Source organism: Artibeus jamaicensis, unplaced genomic scaffold (genome assembly GCF_021234435.1).
Source record: "Artibeus jamaicensis isolate MK-2021 breed Jamaican fruit bat unplaced genomic scaffold, CSHL_Jam_final contig_780, whole genome shotgun sequence".
NCBI classification, from domain to species: domain Eukaryota; kingdom Metazoa; phylum Chordata; class Mammalia; order Chiroptera; family Phyllostomidae; genus Artibeus; species Artibeus jamaicensis.
The window spans coordinates 1,747,496-1,770,153 of record NW_026521967.1 but is presented as its reverse complement, the minus strand read 5'-3'; the positions used below and the strand labels follow the sequence as shown (position 1 = coordinate 1,770,153).

Sequence of the window (22,658 nt, the reverse complement as noted above, 5' to 3'; positions counted from 1 at the left end):
TGGTCTGACGGGAAGGACCTCCCCGTCCGAAGGCTGGCCCTCCATCCCGGCCGCTCAGGGACAGCGCTGCGACAATGCGCGGTTAACTCACGAAGCCTGTCGTCTGTCGTCACCGCCGCCTGTACAGCTCTGCTCTCCTGAGCGTTCCACTGTCCTCTTCCCCCCACCCCACCCCACCCCCGTTCTCACGGCTTCCTGCCCGAGAGCATCATGCCGGTTACACGCACTGCCCACCCCAGGAGAGGGAGCCATTCTGGCTGGTCCGTCGGAAGTCCTAACATATGGCGACCAACTTTGTTTTCTAACCTTCAGAAAAGTCTGGCACCTGTGGGCTGACGTTCCTGACGCTTCCTCTGCAGGATCACGGCACTGTGCACGCCACAGCGGCTGTCTCCGGCCACAGCAGAGTCTCAAATCGCACACGTGACCATCTGGAGATGCCCACGCGGGCCCTTCAGCACCTGCACCCCCAGGGAGGCAGCCTGAGTCTTCCTAAAGGGTGGGGGCCACCCTTCCTTTCTGATGTCACATTTAAGAGACTGAAGAGGAATGCCGTGACAGTCTCCCACTAAGAAAAAGCTAGTTTAACTTTTAAAATATAACAGTATTCACTCCGAAAACTAATATCAAGTTGGCTCTTTTCTCCAATGGCTCTGAGGTAAAAAACACATACCTTGTAGACAAGATCCCAGAAGTCGGGGCTATTTTTTCATTAAATAAGGTTTTGGGAAGCTTCCCCGGCTGGTCATCTGGTTTTCTTTCTTCAATAACAAGATTTTGAACCATCATCACCATTTTGCTTTTCTATCATCCTGTGTGGAATCCAGCCGACACTGTTCTTGGCTAAGCTGAGCCTCCTAAATTGCTCTTACATTTGTCCGCACAGAAACATGGGCAGTGAGCTTCACCGTCATCTCTCAGGTGCACTGAATGCCTGGCCCTGTGGCCAAAAACGTGTGTCCCTGAACATGGACCACAGAACACAGACCATCAAACATGGGAGTTCACTGGGGCTGGACTGGGGCAAATGGGGGGCACTAAGGGGGTGTCCCCTGGCTGGCTCAGCCCAGATCACAGAACCCTCCCCACTCCCCAGAGTCACGGCCTCCTTGTTGCCACCCCTTCCCAAACCTCACATGGGCTCCCCACACTGACAAAGTCCCACTCAGGCCCACACGTGAAGGGCACGTGTGTGGTGGTGCAGGCGCCCCAAGTGGCCAGTGCCCTGCTCATGTGGAGCAGATTAAAAAAACACGCCTTGCAACACCTAAAAGTTGTGTCTGGCTTTTTAAGAGGGATATAGAGCTCGTTCCTAAAACCAGGAAAGCCTGCGCATTGTCCCAGCAGCAGGCTGATCTCCCTCCAAACAACTCGCCGTGGGGTTGGCGTGTGGAACCCGGTTGTTGACCTGAACTTACAGGGAACGTCATGCACCTCACCTCCCAGGGCCTTTATCTCGCTCGGTGGTGGCCAGACCTTGTCTACCACCCCTGCCACCTACAGGGTTCAGCTGTCCCAGGGCTGAAGTCCCAGCCGCAGCACAGCCTGGCACTCACCAGGGGCTCGGCGACTATTTTCAGAATGAGTCAGAGGAAAGAAATCCATGCACTGTCAGAGGCTCCGGGACTGGGCCTCTGATAAGATCTGCCCACACCACGCCCCACAGCTCCCACAGGTTGTTAGTGAGCCCTCGGCCCTGGAACCAAGGCGTGCCACCGCCCAGACGCAGACAACAAGGCCCTAACACGTGGGACAGGAGAGTGAGTTACATTATTCTCCCCCTGGGTTTCTCCGCCTCCGCACTGTCGACCCTGCGGGCCAGCAGTCCTTTGTCATGGGGGTGACCCGTGCCCTGCAGGACTCTCGGCAGCATCCGAGGCCTCTGGGTACTAGCTGCCGGTGACACCTCCAGACATGGTGACAAGAATGTCTCCGGAACTGGCCCGATGTCCCCTGAGAGCACGACAGACCCCCGCTGAAAACCGCTGTGCTAACCCAGGATAAGAAGGCAGAGTCCAGTACTCAGAAAGGAGCGCTGGACGCTGACGTGTAGAGTGCCCAGCCAGCAGGACACATCCCGCAACCGGGGCGACCTCCCCAGAGAGTGAAAACAGGCACCGTGGGGAGGGCTTTGCCAGAGTTACCTGGTTACTCTGTCTGCCACCCACACTGTGGCATCTCACCTTCAAGATGAGGAGGCTCAGGGGCAGCCAGCCCCCAGGGTGTAGACCTGGGAGGCGCTGGGCAGCCGGCTCCTGCTTTCGTCCTGGCCCCCGGTCTGCACCCACAGGTTCCTGCAATCAGCGAGTTTCTGCAGCTGAACCAGAAAAACACCCGGTGAGGCACGGAAGTGAATGGAGGGAAGTCCCCTCCACCTGCCCTTCTGAAAACTGAGTTCTTCCCTCAGCGTAGGGAGTGTTGGCTACCCCCTGGGAGGTCCTGTCTCCTCCACAGACTGCTAAAATGATGATAGTTCCCGCTCCGACCAAAACAGGGAAATAAACAAACCTTCACCTACGGGAGAGACTTCCCGTCCACTGATGTGATGACCACCCACCCCAATGGGCCATCCCAGGGCCTCAAATGCTGCATTACGTGAGACCCCCGGTTGAATGACCATAATATACACCTACACTTATGGACAATTTAGCGCCTATAGATCCAATAAAAATATAGTTGGACAGGATGAAGGGGGCATGGACTTCGTAGACAAACAGCCCCCGCCTGAGTCCTAGCCCCACTGTGTCCCCCCGGGCCTGGGAGACACCGTTTCACAGCTCCAGACCACCCAGGTGTAGCTGGACGGGGCCACCTGCTCCGCTGGGTTGTTGTGAGGTGTCTGCAAAAGCAGGTGGCACAGTACTGGGAGGACATGGAGAAACTGGAACCTTGTGGACTCTTGGTGGTGAACCTGAGCATCCTTATGACTTCAGACATGGTTTTAAATCCTCACTCTGGAAATCATGTTCCTCTGTCTATTCCCCCCAGAGCCCCATCCCCTCTCTCCAACACCAGCAACCCCCGAGGCAGCCAGAGAAGGTCCCCGACCTGGCTAATGGTCACAGGATCCGACCTCCAGCAGACTAAAGGTCACATCGCGACATGAGTGATGTGTCAGTTCCTGGTCTCTACAGTGGAACGACCCCCCCCCCCGCTACGTGCCCAGAGACGGGACAGAGAGACACCAGTGCAGACCTCAGCACTGTCCCCAAGATCTGGAGAAATGATACACCTTCACCTCACCTCCCATCTACCAGACCCAGCAGGACCCCCACCCCCAACCCACAGTGTCTGTGACTTTGTCCCATGTAATCTGTAACCTACAGGCCACTGCAGAGTTCAGGCTTTGGGGTGTTAGCTTCCCATTGTCCGGGATGGAGCCGTTCAACAGTAAAATGGCCAGTATTTCTCCACCGCAGGTCTTGGTGTTCGCGCCTGGCTCTCCCCGCACTGGGCCCTCCCTGTTCTAGAACAGTGGAAACAGCGTGGCTCAGCTGCTGTGGAAACCAGTGTGAAGGTGCCTCAAAACGTTCAATGTGGAGTTGCCGGACGGTCCAGCAGCTCCACTTCCGGACAGGCACCCAAAATCATTGACAGCAGGCTCATGAACAAGTATTTACAGACACATGGTCATAGCCCCACTAGGATTCCCAAAGTCCAAAGCAACCCAAGTCTCCATCGGAGGGTGAGTGGGCAAACGTGAGTCTTTTTCCGAAACTTCCTCAGCCGATCAGTAAGAACGAGATCTCTCAGGAGAGGACACAGGCGTAAGTTCTACAAACCTGCTGTCTGCCCTGTGCCCCGCAGGCTGATGAGCTGTATATTTCATCAAAGCAGCGTCTGTTTAGACACGCTAGCTGGGGCTTTTGAGGACTGCCCCCTCGTCTCTTTGTGTGGCTGTGGCAGCTTTCGGGGGACTTTGTCATTAACGTGGGCTCTTCGCCCTCTGAAAGTTCCCAGGTTTGTAGCTAGTTATGCAACACAGTGAACTGCTCACCATTTCTGGCTCTCGTGTAATTCTAGCCTGCACTTACCCACGGCCTTCAGGCTGGCAGCCCCTGCTACAGACAGACATGCCCATTACGGCAACGCTGGTTGAGGCTTGGGTTTTGGCAAGAACAGTCCCTTGTCAGAAGGTGCCTCTCCCCAAGAAGTGAGGAACTATATACAAGACTGTGTAATACTGACTGTTTATCAAAGGTGTGCAGGACCCTCAAAGCCGGATACAGATCAGCACCGCGAGAGAAAAGAGGAACTCACCCAAATCTGCATTAAGTGAATTGCAGGAAGAGTCTGACAGCGAGTCCTTGCCTTGGTTCTTCGGCCTCAAGAGGCCTTTGAGAAATTCAGTCTGGAGATTCCCTGTGAAAAATTCAGACAAAATAGATTTGAAGGAGCCTATGTGGTTAGTTACTGTTCTGGCTGCTCCGGTGTAGACAACATGCCAGGTTTCTAGAAGCTAGACTTACTCTGCAAATTAATTAATTTGCCTATTTTTGGTAAACAGTGAGTTATTTTAGGGAGGAAAGTGAAGCTTTAATCATCTAAGCCCACCTTGGTGGATATTAGATTCCAGTGCTATTCGCTGTCCTTTGAAGTTTTGCTCCTACCTGGACTGGACTGGGTCCGGATTCTTCCCATTTCCCCTCCCCCCAACCCCAGTGTCAGGCTGGCTCTCCAAACCAGCATGTCCAGTGCCACTCCCATCCTGTGACCTGGAGTCGTTGGAAGCTAAAGCTGCCTTCTCCCAAAGCCACACAAGCCGAAGGGGGACAACTTGATGGACCCCTCAGAGGAGGCACCACACCCTCACCTGTGGGTGGTCTTCAGGTCTGCTGCAGAGACCCTGGGGACACTCTGGCTGCACACCGGTGAGGGGCCCCCGGTGGCCTTCGCTGCACCTGAGGAGGCTGTGAGCCAGGCATCCAGAGCTCTCCCTGCCCGCCTGGTTGCAGGGCTCAGCAACAGGAGCAGGGTCTCCTCCAGCCGTTAGCCGTCCTGTCTTGTCCCCTTAGAGACAGATGCCTCTTACCGAACATGCCATCGCTCGCTCCAAGGCCTCACTCTGGGGCCGCCTGTGTGACTGAGAGACAGCAGGTTAAGTGCACTGAGCAGTCCTCAGGACTGGGCCCAGGTCTGAAACAGATCACAATCATAAGGCCTTAATTGGTCCTTTCCTGATGCTTCACCTGGAAGATGAGCACAAACACGGAGCCAGTTGTCAGACCCGCCGATGCAAACATGTCCCTAGCCCATGTCCCCTGTCCCAGGGCCGTGCAGGGCCCAGGGGAGGCTCTGCCCCCACCCTGGCAACAAGAGACATTAAAAGGTTTGGTTTGATCTGTGATGTTTCCTGAAAGACAAGTCCTGATCACGGGGGGGATGGGGGAAGGGAAGACAGGGAACACATGACTGAACACGCATGAACCGCGCTGCTGTAATTGGTGACATTTTGACGGTTAAGTGTGAGGAAGAAATTCTATTCTTACTGTAACTGGCCTGGGAAATCAAAGGCTTGAACTTTCCCAACCTACGTCAATGCCCAGATAATGCATCAGTTCACCGTGTGACACCAGACCTCCAGATGACCCTCGGATTACCCCCAAAGGACTCACATTGCCAGGACACCTGACACCCATTATCCAGGTAGGTCATCAAACGTGACCAAAGCTCCTGGCATCCTCCACCCAGGCTCCTTTTAAGTTCATGCTACAAGTCCAAAATGGCAGAAGGGCTGCCTGGGGATGCAAAACCCTGCCTTAGAGCGAAAGGGTTCATGTCTCCACAGTGGCCCCGGAACCCTCCTCTAGACACGTCCCTCTGGGCCAGCCCCCCCAACTGGCAGTGCCCTCACAGATGTGGGCTGGCCAGGACTGTGGGCTTGGCCAGCTGGAGGTGGTGAGACCGGGGGAAGGAACAGGATGACTCAAGAGAGCAGGGTCCTGCCAGTCTGTCTAGCTTTTTCTGGAAGCACACACTCTGAGGACTAAAGAAGTCCTCAGGCCAGGACAGGAGGGCCACCTGGAGGCTCTGCCCCCAGGTGGAGAAAGATACAGCAGACTCAGGTCACCTTAATCCGGAAAAAAATGTCTGGACAAAAACGCTCCCGGAGCCAGCCTCCCCCCGGGGCACCGGCCCTGCCCTGGGCCCCGAGTGGGGAAGCCGGGCAGTACCCCAGGGGGAGCTGCTGAGGGAGGCCGCCCACAATGCATGCAGGGGGGGCCCACCTCAAAAACTCTCTCCACGACGCATGTCAGCTGGCAAAGCCATTCGTGGAGAAGGTGCTGCCGGAGCACGTGTGTGAGAAAAGAAGAAAAATAGAATGGAAGTGTGTTTTCACATTCACATATGTAAATGCAGAGAAAAAAGCCCAGAACCCAAAGAGAAAGTTACTAAACATTAACAGTACTTACCTCTGGGGAAAAGAAAGGGGTTGGATGGGAGGGTGGTGAACAAAACCCCACCTGTGCTCATTCTGTACACGTTTATTCTGTTTGATTTTTGGCTGTGCACAGCATCATGCGTTATTCTTCATCTTAATGTACAAAAATGACTTTTGATATGCTGGGCTTAGCTGTTTAACTCCGTGTTCGTGGTAGGAAATTCCATGACCGTACGCAAACAGAAAAACCTACAGTAGTATCTGCATTTGATATGTAACCCTATTTGTTTGTGCAGTGGGAATAAACCGAACTTCTCTGAAGCCAGGAGTGGGATCACAGGATTTCCTGAGACCCGCTCCACCTCCCGTCCCCCGTCCCAGGGGGCAGAGCCTTTCGTCCTGAAACAGGGGTGCTCAGAGCCTGGGATAGAACGGGGGCCACAGGCCTCGACTCAGGAGAGCGAAGCTGAGAGTGAGGTGGTGGTGGGAGCCACAGTCGAGTCAGGGGTGGTCCCACCTTCCAGGGGGATGAGGAGGCCCGGTACCTGCACAAGCAACTGAAACACCCTCAGCACTCGCTGGGGGCCACGCTGTGCTCTAACTCGGAAAGAACGTGTCAGTCTCCCAGCAATCGGAGATGGCGGGCACGGTTATCACCACCATTGCACATTCGGAGAAACTGAACCACCAGAAGTAAGCTGCCCCCGGCCGGTTCCTCGGGTGGGTAACAGGATCTTAACCTCCAGAGCCTGCAGGCTCACCCGCTGCACCGCACCACCGGTCCCGTTACCCCGTCAGGCCGGGCGAAGACGGTGCTTGGTGCCTTGTTGGAGACTCCAGCTTGGTTTCCCAGAATGCAGTTAGCTTGGGGCAGCAGCTACTCGGGCGGACTCGTGGGGAGGACACAGCACCTCTCTGTGATTAGAAAGCCTGGCTCAGAGCCAGCATCCGCACTGTGGTGGAAAAGATTCACCGAGGGGTGGAGGCCCAACTCAGAGTTCAGCACCCAGCAGGGCCTTCCACTGGCTTGACAAACAGCAGGGAAGCTGTGTGGGAGGAGGGTACCCGGGGAGGGAGTGAATCCCCCTTTTCCTGCTAACGCGGCTGTTCCTACACCATTCTGAACAAACCGGGCTTGGTGCTGAAGGCTGTTCAAGGAAGTCGGATGTTGAAGTCCACAGGCAGAGGTAGGGTGGGGTTGTGGGGAGGCAGGTGGTCTTGTCCTGGTCCCGGTGCCCAGTTCAGGGGGGCTGGCTGGTCCACAAGCCGTCTGTGGCAGTGTGAGCTCGATGAGTGGACAGCAAACTCCGCCTTCATGTTGCCACCCTGGTGGGAGCGGCAGAAGCCACAGTAGGTAAGATGCGGGAGAGCTCAGAGCACATGGCCTTGGGCGAGTTTCAGTCCTTCTGGGAACGTGTTAAAAAGACAGATCCCTGAGCCCCTGCCTTGGTGATTCTGATTAAGGGGCTGTCGGGCAAAGCAATTCTGATGGGCTGCCCACTTTGGAAACTGGTCTTTCAACAAAAACAAACCATACGGCTCTTCAAAAACAGCAAAGTCACGCCCTGGCTGGTGTAGCTCAGTGGACCGAGTGTGGGCCTGTGAACCAAAGGGGTTGCCAGTCCAATTTTTAGTTGGGGCACATGCCTGGGTTGCAGGCCAGGTTCCCAGTGGAGGACACATGGGAGAGAACCACACACTGATGTTTCTCTTCCTCTCTTCTCCCTCCCTTCCCTTCTCTCTAAAAATAAATAAATAAAATCTTTTTAAAAAAGGAATACCTTAACTAAGATGATACAGAATAAAGATTAAACAAACAACAAAAGAATCTCTTTTTAAAAAATAGCGAAGTCATGACAGACTGAACAGCTGGGAATGTGCTTTCAAAGACTGAAGAGAGACTAGAGCCTTGGCCATGAACCCTGAACCCTGTTTGGATTTGGGGCTTTTAAAAAGTTGTAAAGAAATCTGGGAATAACTAGCAAAAGTTGAATTAGAGCTGCGTATTATTATCCTATCTCTGCTCAACGTCTTAGGTGCAATGAGAGTTGGTTGGGTGTTTTGGGGGGGCGGGAGACGGGGCTGTTTTACGTTCTGGTGGTGGTGGTGGTCCCACAAATCTATACATCTATTCACATTGCAGGACCGTACCCCGGGACGTTCATTTTACTGGGTGACGACTGTGAAATAAAATTTAAAATTACTTTTGAAAACCCATAAAACTCCTCGTTCTTTTACTAGACGGGCATCCGACGGTGGCTTTGCCTGAGTCGCACACGGCCAGGGGCCCTGAGTCAGCCCTGGCCTCCCTCCCGGTCCCAGGTGACTGACAGCTCCAGAATCCTGAAGTGTGAGGTGCCCTCCTTTCTGGAAAATCGGTGGGTGGAACGGGTTACAGCCAGAAGTGATCGGGGGCATTGCTGATGGGAATAGAGAGTTTCCACGGGAAACTGGTTTTTCTTCCTCAGGCTCTGGCCTCTCTCCTGCTCCACACCCAGAAGGGACTGGGCGAGTGAATCATCTTCCCCTTCAGTCGCTGCAATGTCTCCAGCTGCCTTTGTTTTCAACGCTGCTGACACGAAACATCACCCCGGCAGGCATTTAGCGTGGGGCAGAGAAACGCAGGTCCCGTAAATCCAGGAGCTCGGAGAGCCCCACACAAGCTCGGATTCTGAGATTCTGGGAAACAAAGGCTGAGCGGTGGGCAGTGCAGCTCCCCCTGGGCACACGGGACAGTCCAGGCCCCAGTGCTGGGCAAGGTGCCTTTGGGGCGGGGGACCCCAGCGTCCCCTTCGCCTCTTGTCCTGTGACTCCGAACACCTGCCTCCACCCTCCACAGTTAGTTTCTGCACCTGGCGTTTCTGTAAAACATCTGACTGTGTGGGGCTGGGGGAGGGGCGTGGAGGAAGGGTTTGGTGGGCACCGGGCTTTGCCTTGGAAGGATGAGGTGGTCTGCAGAAGGGTGAGCTCCCACCGCTACGCTGCATGTCGAAGACGGCTAAGTTGGGGGATTGTGTTATTTCTGTCTATCTAAACGCAACTCCCAAAAATATATCTAAGTGCAACTCCCCAAAATAAATCATTTTTTCAAAAGCTTTCTATGGCAGCTGGAATACAGACATGCCCAAAATGCATTATCTAAATGAAGGGGTTCCGGCGAGATTGAAAGATGCCCAGACGCGGGAGGGGAGGAAGCGAGCTGCTGGGCCCACCACTCACGCCCCGTCCGGTGTGCTCTGCCCGTCCAGGTGGGTCGCCCAAGGGGATGGGGACAGTGGTGCTCCGTGGTCACACACAGAGCAAAACGAGAGTGGCAGGCACAGGCCCTTCCTGGGCACCTGCCGCAGCCACTTCCAAGGCATGAACACCTTAAATCCACCAAGGCTCTGGCATCGTGACTGCTTCTCTGTCCTGCTTCACAGAAGGGCAGCTAAATGCCAGGTCCAAGTCGACCCTCCTAGGTGAAGCACGGGACTGAAATCCAGGCCCCGTGACTCAGGGGCTGATTCGGCTCCGTGGGTGGCCTCTCCGAGGGCTGGGGGCAGGATGCCAGCACAGGCGCGAAAGTCCCCGTGTGGTACCCGGCGTGAAGGGTGCTCGGTCGGCCTGTGCTCCTCATTCTCCTCCGTCCAGGCACGGAGGAGCCAACTGCAGCAGACAGAACTGAGACGGACTCAGGAGAACACCCGACTGGGACCTGGAACTGGCTCAAGCCCACAGTGAAAGGAATGTGTCTCCTTTGAACTTCAGCAGGTGGGGGGCCCTGACAGGTGCTGCCAGTACTGCCCTCCCCACACCTTCGCCCTCCACTGCACCCAGGTCTCACGCCCCAGTGAACACCCGACCCAAAGCAGCTCTTGCCTCTGGGCAGCACCAGCCATGTGGCCAGGGAGACGCGACCTAGAGACCAGCCGGCCAAGGACGCGACCTAGACGGATGGCCGTCAAGGTCTGGTGCAAGCGAGAGAACAAGGAGAAGTGTTGGAAATCACGCTGTTGTCAGGCCTCAAAACAGAGCATGAACCTAACGAATCGAGTGAAAGTGCGCTGGGTGGATGCAGGCAAGATTTCCTCACCGCCTGCCCCTCGGGGCCCCCTGCCCGTTCCTGGAGGCAAATGCCCTTCACAAGGGGTGTGTCCCCCTTAGCCTCTTCCCCTTTCTCTGCACCACATACGCCAGTGTGCACACACATTTAGCCTGTGATGAGGGACTGGCCCCTGCTGTCCCATTGCAAAATGTGTGACTGGTCACCGCTCTCTGGAAAGTGGCACAGCGTCAGGGGGCTGCCCTCCGGGTGGGCCCTGCGGCCTGGCATGGGCTCTCAGATGCACCAGTGCAGTGTGCTGCAGACACAGACAGGAGTGGCAACCTCCAGCTTCCAGAGCAGGGAGGTCACCCAGCTTCCGGGAGGGGCTGGCAGGAGCGGTAGCTGCCGGGATGGAAGCCCAGCAGCAATGGCATCCATGAGGACATGAAGGGCCACCCCAACGTGCGGACAGCACAGGTCTCTCTCAGCTGCGGCCTCTGTAACCAGCGCACCACGCCTGGCGGCTTCCCGGCTGCCAGGGCTTTCTCACAGCTCTGGGAGCTGGAGGCCCCAGGGTGGTGCCGGCGGACTGATGTGGGGCGAGAGCCTCTTCCTCTCCGGCAGACGGCACCTCCTCCCACGGCTGAGAAGCACCCTCTCTTCCCTTCTACAGCCCTGAGGGCTCAGGCCCCACCCTCGGGACCTCGGGGAGGCTTAATCACCTCCGCTAGGGCCCCATCTCCAAATCCAGGCACATCAGGCCATTGACAGTGGAAAGAATGAGATTCTAACCCCGCAGGTCTGGGAGGCTCACCCCGGGTCGGAACACGGGCCCCCTGACTTCTAGGGGCCACGCTCAGAGCCCAGGAACTGGGAAACTAGTTGGGGACTTCCTGGGAACACAGGACTAGTAGGAGAAAAGAAAAGCTGGGTATAAAAATATGCCCCAGGTCACGGGTCACCCAGGAAGTGCCAATCAAAACAGCCAGGAGACCAAACCACACGCCTATCAGAGTGGCCAAAACACAGACTCGGACAGCCCCACATGCTGGTGAGGATGGGGAACAGTAAGAAGTCTCGTTTATTGCTGCTGGGAATGGTGCCCCCCGTTTAGAAGACAGTCGGGCAGTTCCTTCCGAAAGTAAACGTGCTGTGAGGGTCTGATCCAACAATCGTGCCCCTTGGCATTTGCCCGAAGGAGCTGAAACCCGGGTCCACACAAGCACCCGAGTGGTTGTTCGCAGCAGCTTTATTCTTCATTGCCCCGATTTGGAAGCGATGAAGATGCCCTTCAGTAGCTGAATGGGTAAACCAACAGTGGCTCATCCACACAGTGAATTATTCTCAGCGCTACCGTGTCACGGAAGGTGAAGAAGGAACCTTAAATGCACATCACAGAGCAAAAGACAACCAACTGAGAAGGTGTGATTCCAGCTCCGTGACATCCTGGAAAAGACGACGCTGTGGAGACAGTGACAGATCAGCGGTTGCCGAGGGGTGTGGGTGGCAGGGAGGGGTGAGCAGGCAGAGCGCAGAGGGTTTCGAGGGCAGTGGATCTGCTCTGTGTGACACGGTGATGGTGGACACATGTCACCATGTGCTTCTCCAAACCCAGAGAACGTGCCACACAGAGTGACCCAGATGTCAGCGGTGGGCTCTGAATGACAATGCCGTGTCCGTGCGAGTTGGTCAGTGGTGACAAATGTCCCGTGTGGTGGGAGATGTTGATGGTGGGGGGCGGGGACAGGAGGTATATGGAAAAATCTCGGTACCTTCCCCTAAATTTTGCTGCACATCGAAAACTGCCTCTAAAAAAATAAAGTCTCGATAAAATTTAAGTGATAGAAGTGGCTTGTAGTTGAAAACTGATTTGAGAGACATATTAATTTAAAAAGAAGGACGAGAGGGCGGCAGGAAAGGAAGGGAAGAGAGAGACTGGCAGGCAGGCTGGTGCTGGCCGCTCCCGGACAAAGGGCCGCAGCAGCGGCAGGGATGGAGAAAGCAGCCGCAGCCCAGGGCAGCTGCTTCGAGGCAGGACACAGCTGGCTGTCTGCACTGGGAAGAGGAGAAGTTTGAGCCCCGGAAACGCAGGTCAGCTACGGAGTCTGACTCAGGCTCCCGGTGGGCGGCACCTGGCTGTCGGCTGTCCAGAGGCCACTTCTGGTTCTCTCCGGGCCTTTCCACTGAGGGGCCTCCATAGGGTCTGCCCTTTCCAGGAACCTCATCAGAACTGCCCAGCGAGGGGGAAAAAGGAAAGATAGAGCTGCAGGGGGAGCCAGCTCCAGGTTTCTGAGCTGCACACTAAGTCTGGCGGAAGGAGTTGGGGGTGAGAGTCGGGGGACAGGATGAAAGACAGTGAAAGGATTAACCAGAGAACACATATGCACAGCCTGTGGACACGGACCAGGACGGGCTTGGGGTGGGGAGAGGGTGGGGCCGGGTGAAGGAGAGGAAGGAAGGGGGGAAAACCAGGAAGGACTGTCACAGCTTAAACAATCACAAAAAACAAATAAATCCAGCTGCGGCTGGTTGAGACTCGCAGACGGCTGGGGGCCGGGGTGGGGGGTGGAGGGAAGGACACGGGGGGTCACTTATCAGAGTTCCCCTCCGAGGATTGCGACAGCAGCCGCGTGATTGTGCAACCCTCTAGCCTTATAAACAGCAGGTGCTGCAGCCTGGGGAAGCTGTCAGCTCAGCCTCCAAGGAGCCGCGCCTCCTCCTGACGTCCCGGCCCAGCCTGGCAGCCACCATGAAGGTTTTGTACCTGCTGCTGCTGTCTCTCTGCCTCCTCTTCTCCCAGATAGCCCCAGGTGAGCTCGGGGACAGGTGTGCCGGGGCTATGGGAACTGTGGGGACCGCTGGCCGGTGCACCCCGAGGGTGCAGCAGCCAGACGCACCCCCAGGGCTGAGGGGGCCGAGTGTCTGTGGTGAAGCCTGCTGAGACTCGGGTCTGCGCAGTCCCCCGACAGGCTGGGAAGGAGCCTGTGGGGAGCATATGCTGGCTTTTTGTCCCGACACCCTGGGGCCACCCAGCTGCAGGACTGGCAGGCTCGTGCCTTGCTGCCCGACCATCCCGAGGGCTCCATGCTCTCCGCACTTGGCAGGCACATGGGGTCAGGCCCAGGCAGCCGCCAGCACCTCCCAGCCCCCGCAGGCTTTGGGCATCTAGCAGACACCCTGTTGGGGGGTCGCCTACTCCACCTGCAAGGCAGCCCCTCACACAGGGCAGCCAGCTTCCTTTTCAGCTGACAAGGTGTAGGCTGCCAGCCCTGGGTCACCGGGTGGGGCCTCCCAGGTGCCCTGCTGCAAGCAGGTGCCACCGGCCCCTCCCACAGGGCCAGCTCCCTTGTGCCTTTGACTCACCTGTGTGCAGGTGCTCAAGGCCCACAGGCGGTCTGAGACCCTCCTTCAGGAGTCTGCTCTTCGGGCTGGGACATCTTCCCAGGGCGTGCTCTCAGTCCGGCCAGCCTCCCCCAGCCCCTCTGGGTCAAAGCAGCCAAGTCCCTGATGTAACAGAAGGCGGGGCCTTCGGGAAGAATCGGGGAACATGTTTCACCCCAGCCCTGGCGCTCACTCCCTCTGGGCCTTGAGCAAGTCCCACCTTCTGGGTGTCCGTTCCCTCCCCTGAGAAGAGCGGCAGCTGCCTCCTAAGCACCCCAGCTCTGAATTGCTCCCACAGGTTCAAATGTGCTCTTCTCCAGGGCTTCACCTGAGCAGACAGATAAGCCTCAGTTTCCCCATCTGAAAACAGGAATGAAAGTATTCTAATGCAGCAGTTTTAGTGTTGGCGGCTGGACCCATTAGAGATCTGTAGACATCAACTTAGCTGCAGCCAGGTTTTCTCGAAAGAGCTTCTACTCTGTTCTGCCGGGCGTGTAAGTGTGCGTGCTGTTCTCGGATGTGCTGCTCTGGGTTGTGTGTGCATGCGTGTGCGCACCAAGTAGCCATGCACCCTCGGAAAGTTGGAATGCCTCTTTGTGAACAGGAAGAGTTCTTTTCCTCTCTATCGTCTAAATAGGGTTATGAGCATCCCATTCTAGGCATAGGAGGTACAAGTGTTTGCAAGGACACGCAGGAGCAGCCGAACTGGCTGATCATTCATTGAAAAAACACTAGCTGACCCTGGGGAGCGCTTAGTAAATGTGGGGTGAGCTCGGGTACCCCTGGGGTTGGGGGCGGCTGTGCCCTCTGCTTTCACAGCGCATCTGCCCAACCTACCCGGCCAGGGGTTCTCTGTGTGGGGACCAGGACGCCTCAGGAAGGCAAGTCTCTTGTGGGGGGTGGCTGTTCTGGAAGGGGGAGAGCTGTGCCCACTCCACCCCTGGGCTGAGGCTGGTAAGTGGGGGGACTCGGATCAGCTCGGCAGCTCCGCAGGCCAGACATCACCCACGTTAGGTCACTGCTGCTGTGCGGGGTGTTCGGGGCGTGAGCTTGGCCACAGGAAAGGCCGTCGGTAACACAAATATCGTGCATCGGGATTTTCCATGTTTTCTGGACATGGTTGTCGTGGGGCGGGGGGACGAGGATCGCTGTCCCCCCCAACCCATCTTCTGCCATGGGACTCCCACAGGGTCTCTGCCTTACTTTGGGGGCTCCGGCTTAGGGTGTCTGCTGCAGCTGTCACTGCCACGGCCACAGTTGTGTGGTTGCTCTGGTGGCTGCTGCCCACTGGCTAAGCGGACTGCTGTGTGAGGTCAGCAAGATCCCAGGTCCAAGTTCAGGGCAGGGGATGGGGGGTGCTGGCCCAGGTCTGCTGGCTCCCACCTCACCCCCTCACTCGCCTGAGCCCTTGCATGGGACTGGTCCACTTCATTTCTGGAAGGGCCCTTAGAGCTCATTAGGCCGACTTAGTTGGTTCACGGGCGGGGAAACCGAGGCACACAGGAGCCGGGGTGGACGAGAGTCATGAGGCCACCACAAGAAATCCTGATACTCCCCGCTGGCAGTTTTCATCTCTGACAAGAGTCGCCCACACCTGTCTCCTGCCAACAGTCTTCCCGTGAGGACGGGAGATGTCAGAACGGCCCCGTGACTCAGGTCCCCAGGTCAACAAGTCAAGAGCCCCACCGCCGAGGTGTTGGGAAATCAGGATGGTTGGAGGCAGTCCACTCAGTGCTCCTGCAGACATTTACCGTATTTTTAGGACCATAAGACGCACCTAGGTTTCAGAAGAGGAAAAAAATTTTTGAAGCAAAAAATGTGGTAAAATATTTAATGACCTGTGGGCCCGCTCCATTGCCGCCCGCTCCTGCCACAGAAAGCCAGGGAAGCTACATTCTGACTGCACCCCCCTTTTCCTCCCAAATGTGGGGGGAAGTGCATCTTATAGTCCGAAAAATACAGTAGTTCACAGCTCCTGTGCCTGGGACTGGGGAGAGTGAGGGACACAGCCCTTGTGAGTTGAATTCTAGGAGCAGAGCCGGGCGAGAAACCCACATATATAACAAATACCTCCCTACGATGGTGCTGGGTGTCGGCAAGGGCAGGGTGCAGAGGGCAGGTGTGACCGGGGGGACGTGACCCGGACGCGAGGGGCCAGGGGGCTTCTTGGGGAAGCTGAGGAATGAAGGGAAAATGGGAGTTGCTTGGGTGTTCGTGGTATTTTAAGAAAATAACAGTTAACTCCTTCTTAGCATTTAAAATCAGAAAATGTCACAGAAAACTTTGATTTTATGTTCCCTTACAAACACATAGAAGGTCGCCACAGTGAGCTGCCGTGGACTAGTGGCCGCTGCTCCAGATGGCTTGCGCCCCGCTCGCCCGGGCCCCACTGCCCCCACCGCCTCTCCCCAGCCCACCTCACAGATTTATGGCGGCTGCCGACCGACCACTGTGGGTAACGAAGGTCACAGCCCTGAATTAGATGAGTGACAGACACAGGCTGCGGGGGAACAGGGACAATCCAGACAGAAAGGGCAACAGATGGGAAAGACCAGAGATGACGAGGAATAAAAACAATAGCTCTCACTTTTAACGCACACCTCACAGCGCCCCGACAGAGGAGGAGCGACCCCTACCCCCACTTTGTGGATGAATACCTTGGCCCAAGTCACATGACTGGTCACAAGTGAGCAGGGACTGAGGCCGGGGCGTCCACTCCCATGTTGGCCTGCCTGCCTCTCCGGCCCTGAGTGCGCCGGGAGCCCAGCAGAGTCATGGGGCCAGACCTGGGGCAGACCAGGCGAGGCCTCAGGTGACCCCCGGGTTCGGGTGAGCCCCAGAAGGTTTACACGCTGGGAGCATGACAGAAGCAGAGATGGTGTAAGAGGCTGCTTGGAAGCTGAGTAGATGAGAGCATGGGGGGGGGGTGGCAAGGACAGCCCTCCCCTAAACAGAGCCGTGCCCCTCCAGCGGTGCTTCTCCCCAGGTGACCTGCAGCTCAGCCAGCCGTTCCAAATTAGCCAGACCCTCGGTAAAGCACCTGTCACCCCCCACGCTCTTCTCTTCTTCCCCGGGACCACTGCCTGCATCCCTGGGAGTCTGGGCCTCAGTTTCCTCACCTGGAAAACGAGAGCATTCAGCAAAATGACTCCCGGCTCCGATATTCCGTGACCCCCCATCTCCACCCGCCGGCCCACACCTGAGCGTCTTGCTCTGCCATCCCCGCCCCAGCCCACTGGGCCTGTCAGGCCTCCGGTGACAGCTGGCAGGAGCGTGCCTGCCGTGTGGCCTCTGAACCCCCGGGAAGAACACGCTCCCACGGCCTGTCTCAGGCCCACAGAGGAAGCCGATTCGCCACACGTGGGGAAGGAAGGGTCCGTACCCACACCAGACACAGCACACCCCTGTGGGGGTCATCTCACTGGGGGTCCCCAGCATCTCCACTGGCCGGGGACTCCTCTGAGCGGTCGTCCCCATTTTAGGTTTTATCCCCATGTCATAGACTAGTTTTTAATCGTGAATCTCAGAGAATTGGTGACTCTTCAAATACCCGGCCAGCAAACACGCAAACCCGGCCCTCACTCTGAATGCCACATTCTGCCCTGTCACTTCCCAAGGCCCTCTGGATACACCACGGGGCCCACAGAGTTTTGACAGGGACAACTCAGACAGGAATACAAGCTTTCAAGCTTTTGTGAACTTAGCAAGAAGCGTTGCTGACTACCAGCAACCAGCAAGAGGTACAGTGGACGAGGACTTCATGGGCTACTCGTCGGCAGGGAGGGCCTCGGACCTGCATTATGACCTGCTTTGTAGGTTTGATTTCTGTCCCCACAGAGTTTAATGGAGTCATAGGAATGCACGGTGACCCTCCCTGGCCTCTGCTGCATGCTGGGACAGCAGGGCCCCTAAGTTGGCCAGCAGCCTCTACCTCGATGACCACAGTGCGAGGGGACCACACTGGAGGGCAGTCCTTCCCCCACCTTGTCCTGAGGAGGGACAGAGGCTCAGCTGACTTGCTAAGTAAGGCCCATGGGGCTCTGACAAGCTGACGCCTCACCTCTGAGTAGCCCCAGTCCATGGGGGGTCCGCCGAGGGGTGGACCCTGCAGCAGGCACTGCAAACATCCGGCCTGAGCGCTTCGCTCCTGTGCACCTGCCCCTGGGTCTGCTGCCCCCACGGGCCCCTCGATGGGTCACGTCGGCCCTGTCCCAGCCCTCACCCCCTCCTGGGAGGAGACAGGGGCGTGGGTCCTGGCAGTGGTTGACTTTGGCCTCCTCTTCCCGAACACACACGTCATCTACGCTATTCGCTCCCGCCTCGGCCCACTGTCTTTAGGGGCAAGACACTTGTGAGTTAGTCAATGGCTGTCCAACCGCCCCTTCTCGCATTGTTCCCTGCGGTCCCATTGTTCCCGTTGTGTAATAGAGAGCGGCCGCCCTTGACCTCGGGACGGCAGCCTGGTCCCACGCTCCTCCCCTCCCTGGCTCACCCTCTGAAAGGCTCTCTCTTTCTCCTGCCTCTTTTCTGTCGAGTCCAAAGAGCACGCTCTGTGTTTCCAATGCATCTTCTTGGCCGTCTCTCTCACTGCTTAGACCCTGGGCCGCCACCCCCGACCTGTGCAGGCCATGGTTGAGCTCAGTGGCACCAAAAGGGGACGGGTCCACCTCCCCGAACACTCGTTTTCTGGTGGCCCTAAAATGCGGCCCTGCGCTCCCTGCCATAGCCCCTCTTCCCGCCTCTCGTTTTCACCCCGACTGGCCCACTGACTGGCACACGTTTCCCAGTTGGTTTCCTGCTGCTTCATCCCAGCTACTTCCAGTCGCCCAACACACATTCTTGTGCTAGCCTAGAAGAACAGCTGCACCTGGGCAGGAATTTTTTCCCCACCTTGGCAAGACTGTTGACTGGCCTCATTAACATGTACTGGGAAGAGTCACTCTTCTAGCTGCATAGAAGCTTGGACGTCTTTTGTGAAGGGCCTGTAGTCTCCTGCCCATATTCCCCATCAGAGATCTGTCTTTTCATAATGGTTTGTGGGAGTTCTGTACACAGTGCGGCACAAGCCCTTCATCAGTTACGCGCATTCTGAACAGCTTCTGGCTTGAGCCTCAATTCTCGCTGTCTTAATGGAAACTCTCCTTAGGGGTTTGTACCACTATTTTTGTGAGGCTCATCGATGTGTCATGGCTTCTGCCTTAGGGTCCAGGTTCTTTTTTTAACCCAGAGGCATGAAGAAAATCTTCAGTACTGCCTTCTGGGGGCTTATTGTCCTGTCCTTTACACGTAGGCTGATAAAGGGGTGTGCGTGTGTGTGTGTGTGTGTGTGCACGGTCTGGTGAGGGGGAAAGCAGTTTTTTCACTGTGAACATCCAGCTGTCCCAGAGCCAGCCCTGGAGAGGACCGCTGCCCCCGCCGCTCCGCTGAGCCACCGTCACTGTCCCGCAGCTCCCCACGCGTGCCTGGGTCTCGCTCTGCGTGTCCTGTCCTGCCCCCCTCTCTATGAGTCGTCCTGGTGCCTTCGCCACACGGTCTGATTGCCGTGGCTCTATAATTAGTCTTGAAATCCAGTAAGGCAAGTCCTGCTCCCTTCTTCTCCGAGAGTGTCTTGGTTATTCTTGGCCCTTCGCCTTTCCATATAAGTTTTCATCTCGCTCGGCAAGTTTCACTGAAAGTCTCATAGGATTTTCACAGCATTGGGTCAAATCTGTAGATTGATTTGAGGAACATTAACATTTTAAGAGTAATTAGTCTTCCAATGCTTAAACAGCATTTTCACTCATTTAGGTCTTTTTTTAACAAAAATATCTTATTCCCTATAGAGAAAGGTGTTGCACATATTTTCTTGGATGTGTAAGTAGAAATTGGATATTTTGTGCTTTTCTAGATGGTGTTTTATTGTAGTTTTATTTTTTCTATTGGTTACTAGCATACAGAATTTTTCTTTTTTTTGTTTGTTGATCTCATACAGCAAACTTGCTCAATTTGCTTATTAATTCCTTTTGGACTATCTTACATATCATTGTAATACCTGCAAATACTGAGGATTTTATTTCCTCCTTTACAACACCTATCCACTTTATTGATTTATTGTTTATCTTATTCCCCTGGCCAGTACCTCAAGTGCAGTGTGGAATGCATGATGAAGGCAGCTGTGCTGGTCTTGTGGATAAAAAACTCATCATAAGTCAGTGTTGAATTTTCTCCAGCATTTTTCTGCATCTATGGAGAAAACCATATGCTTTTCCCCCTGTATTCTTAATGGGCATCGACTGATTTTCAAATGTCAAATGAAACAGTCAGGTGGGAAATGAAACCTGAACCTGGTTTTATGCTGTTTGCGGATAATTTATTCAGGGCTTTTGCCTTAGCTGATCAGGGAGGCTGACCTGTGATTCTCCCTTCCTTTCCTGTTCTGACTAGTTCTGTTAGATATTTGTGTGCAGACCATGCTGACGCCACATGATGAACTGGTGAGTATTCTCCCTCTTCTGTTCTGAGGAACAGTTGGAATAGGCACTATTCCTTGTCTGTGCCCTGGTAGGATTTGCCGACGAAGCCAGCTTGGCCCGGGGCGCGATTTCTGGACTCGATTTCTTGGACAGTCATGGGAGCTACTTAGACTTTGTCATTCTCATTTGCTTGTTTTAGTAAGTTGTATTTTTTTTTTGCGAACTCCTCTATCTCAACAAAACTTTCAAGTTGGTACAAGTGAATATTCTTTTTTTCTATAAGAGTATATACATAGAAAATGACTACTATCGCAACTAACTGCTCCCAATTTTAATGGGCTGCCCTTGCCCGCATTCCTGTCTGCCCTCAAATTTTGCCCCAGTAATTCTTCAGTTCTCTGACCAAATGTGAAAACCAGTGGTCTCAAGCCTTTTCTGCACGTTAAATTTATCTGAAGAATTAAAAAAAAAAAAGACCAGGCCACAGTCTGCACCCCAGAACAAGTATATCGACACCTGTACGAGTGTCACAGCCGATTTTCACGTGTGTGCAGCACAACGGGCCACGGGTCGCTGCTCTGAGGGCTGTTCAGGGGGCCCTGAGTTACCTGGCTGCATCTCTGCCTCTACCTGCCTAGCACCTCCCACGCCCTCCCAGGTGTCCCCAAACAATGTGTCAACCAACAATGTCCCCAAACATTGCCAAATGCCTAGGCACCACACACCCACGGTTCTAGGGTGGGTGTCGTGGCTGCAACAGGGCTGTGCACTGAATAAGAGAACAGTCTCGGTCAGTATGAGGAACGTGTTCCCAGCCAGCAGAGCTACGTGACATTAGAATGCACCGTTTTCCGGGGAGGGGGCGGGCTCTTGTATCAGCCAGCCGGGCTGGCCATGATGAAACACCCCCTCGTGGTCCCTCGCACAACAAAGATTTATCTTCTTACAGTTCTGGGGGCTGAAGTTCAGGTGCAGGCAGGGGGGCTTTCTCCTGAGACCTCCCTCCTCGGCCTGCAGACGGGGGCCTGCCCTGTGTGTGCGCACGTCCCCCAAGTCCCTCTCTCTCTGTGTCCGAATCTCTTCTCACTGGGACGCCCATCCTGTTGGACTAGGAATGACTCACAGGACCTTGTTTAACCTCAGTCACCTCTGTAAAGGCCTGGTCTCCAAACACAACCACATTCTGAGGCACTGGCTGGTTAGGACTTCAACATAAGAACTGGGGGGGTGGGGGCCGAAAGGAGCACAATTCAACCCGTAACACCTGTCGGTGTGAAGCAATGGCCTGAGAGTCTCCCACTCCGGATACTGCAGGGCTGCTTTGTTCTCATCTGTCCACGGGCGGATGGACCACGAGTCTGGACACCTGACAGGTGAGAGACTCTGAGATTCTGGGGGGAGGCAGAGTAAGTCCCAGCCGGAGGAGACAGTGAGCAGCCTGACGGGCAGTGTGCCCGGCCTCGCCAGCCACCCTGAAGTCCCGCGGGCTGCCAGCCCCGAGCCTGATGTGCGCTCTCTCCCCCCTTCCAGGTGCGGGCCTCGTGACCCTGTTCCACAGGTACCCGGAGTACGAGTGCGTCAAGAGGGGAGGGACCTGCAACTTCTCCCCCTGCCCACGCTTCACCAGGATCCAGGGCTCCTGCTACCAGGGGAGGGCCAAGTGCTGCGTGTGAGCAGGGCCTCGTGGGCGCCTGCCTGTGCCATCTGTGAGCGTTCTGTTAGTAAAAGAAAAGGCCCCCCTTTTTTAAACATCCCTCCTTCGGACCAAAATGAATCTTGTGTCTCCTTTTGGAAGAGGTCAGGAGAGCAGGGGGATTGGCAGTGAGACTGGCCAGGCCGCAAAGCCCGAGAGCTCAGGACCGGGGGTGCTCTCCTCATCTCCTCCTCCACGTTTCATTACCAAACCAACACACAGGGTGATTCGGGGAGTCCACACACCATCAAGAATGCGTGACAAGGGGACAGATGACACCGTGTCAGGCCCCGTTGGGTCGGGCAGGAGCTCGCCCCAAATTCAGAGCTCACAGTGACCTGGTCCCTCTGCAGAGCTAGAACCGCCACCTGCCTCCTTCCTGGGCCGGGGGCCGTGGGTTGGTCAAGGTTGGCATCTGAGAACTTCCAGTCTGGCCATAAAATGATTCCTCCTCAGTTTTACTCTCTAGGCCTAACGTCTGGGCTCCCGGACGATGATTTCTGACTCTTCCGCGACTCTCCCGCAGTCCCTTAACCTAGTTTCAGGTCTCTTAAGAGGCCCTGCTGTGACCCCCGCCCCACCCACCCCGACATGGCAGGCCTGCAGCGCACCTGCGCCTGTGTCCACCTGTTGGTGGAGAGACAGGTCGCCTCCCCTTTCTCCCAATAAATGTTCTGCAGCTGATGGAGTATCGTTGTCTCTGATCAGCAACGGGCCCGTCGT

At 55.8% G+C, this 22,658-nt stretch overlaps 1 protein-coding gene and 1 long non-coding RNA gene across 2 annotated transcripts; one reads left to right on the top strand and one right to left on the bottom strand.

Annotated features, from left to right (window-relative positions):
- Positions 1-219: 219 nt before the first annotated feature.
- Positions 220-13,979, bottom strand: LOC128628482 (uncharacterized). Its single transcript, XR_008392879.1, has 7 exons — positions 13,773-13,979; positions 4,814-5,136; positions 4,261-4,362; positions 3,325-3,466; positions 2,184-2,317; positions 674-962; positions 220-461 (listed from the first exon to the last, which is right to left on the bottom strand). It is a non-coding gene; the product is annotated as an uncharacterized LOC128628482 (long non-coding RNA).
- Positions 13,022-22,619, top strand: DEFB1 (defensin beta 1). Its single transcript, XM_037133909.2, has 2 exons — positions 13,022-13,219; positions 21,773-22,619. The coding sequence occupies exons 1-2, from the start codon at positions 13,159-13,161 to the stop codon at positions 21,913-21,915; spliced, it is 204 nt and encodes a 67-aa protein (XP_036989804.1). The 5' UTR covers positions 13,022-13,158; the 3' UTR covers positions 21,916-22,619.
- The last annotated feature ends 39 nt before the right edge of the window (positions 22,620-22,658 follow it).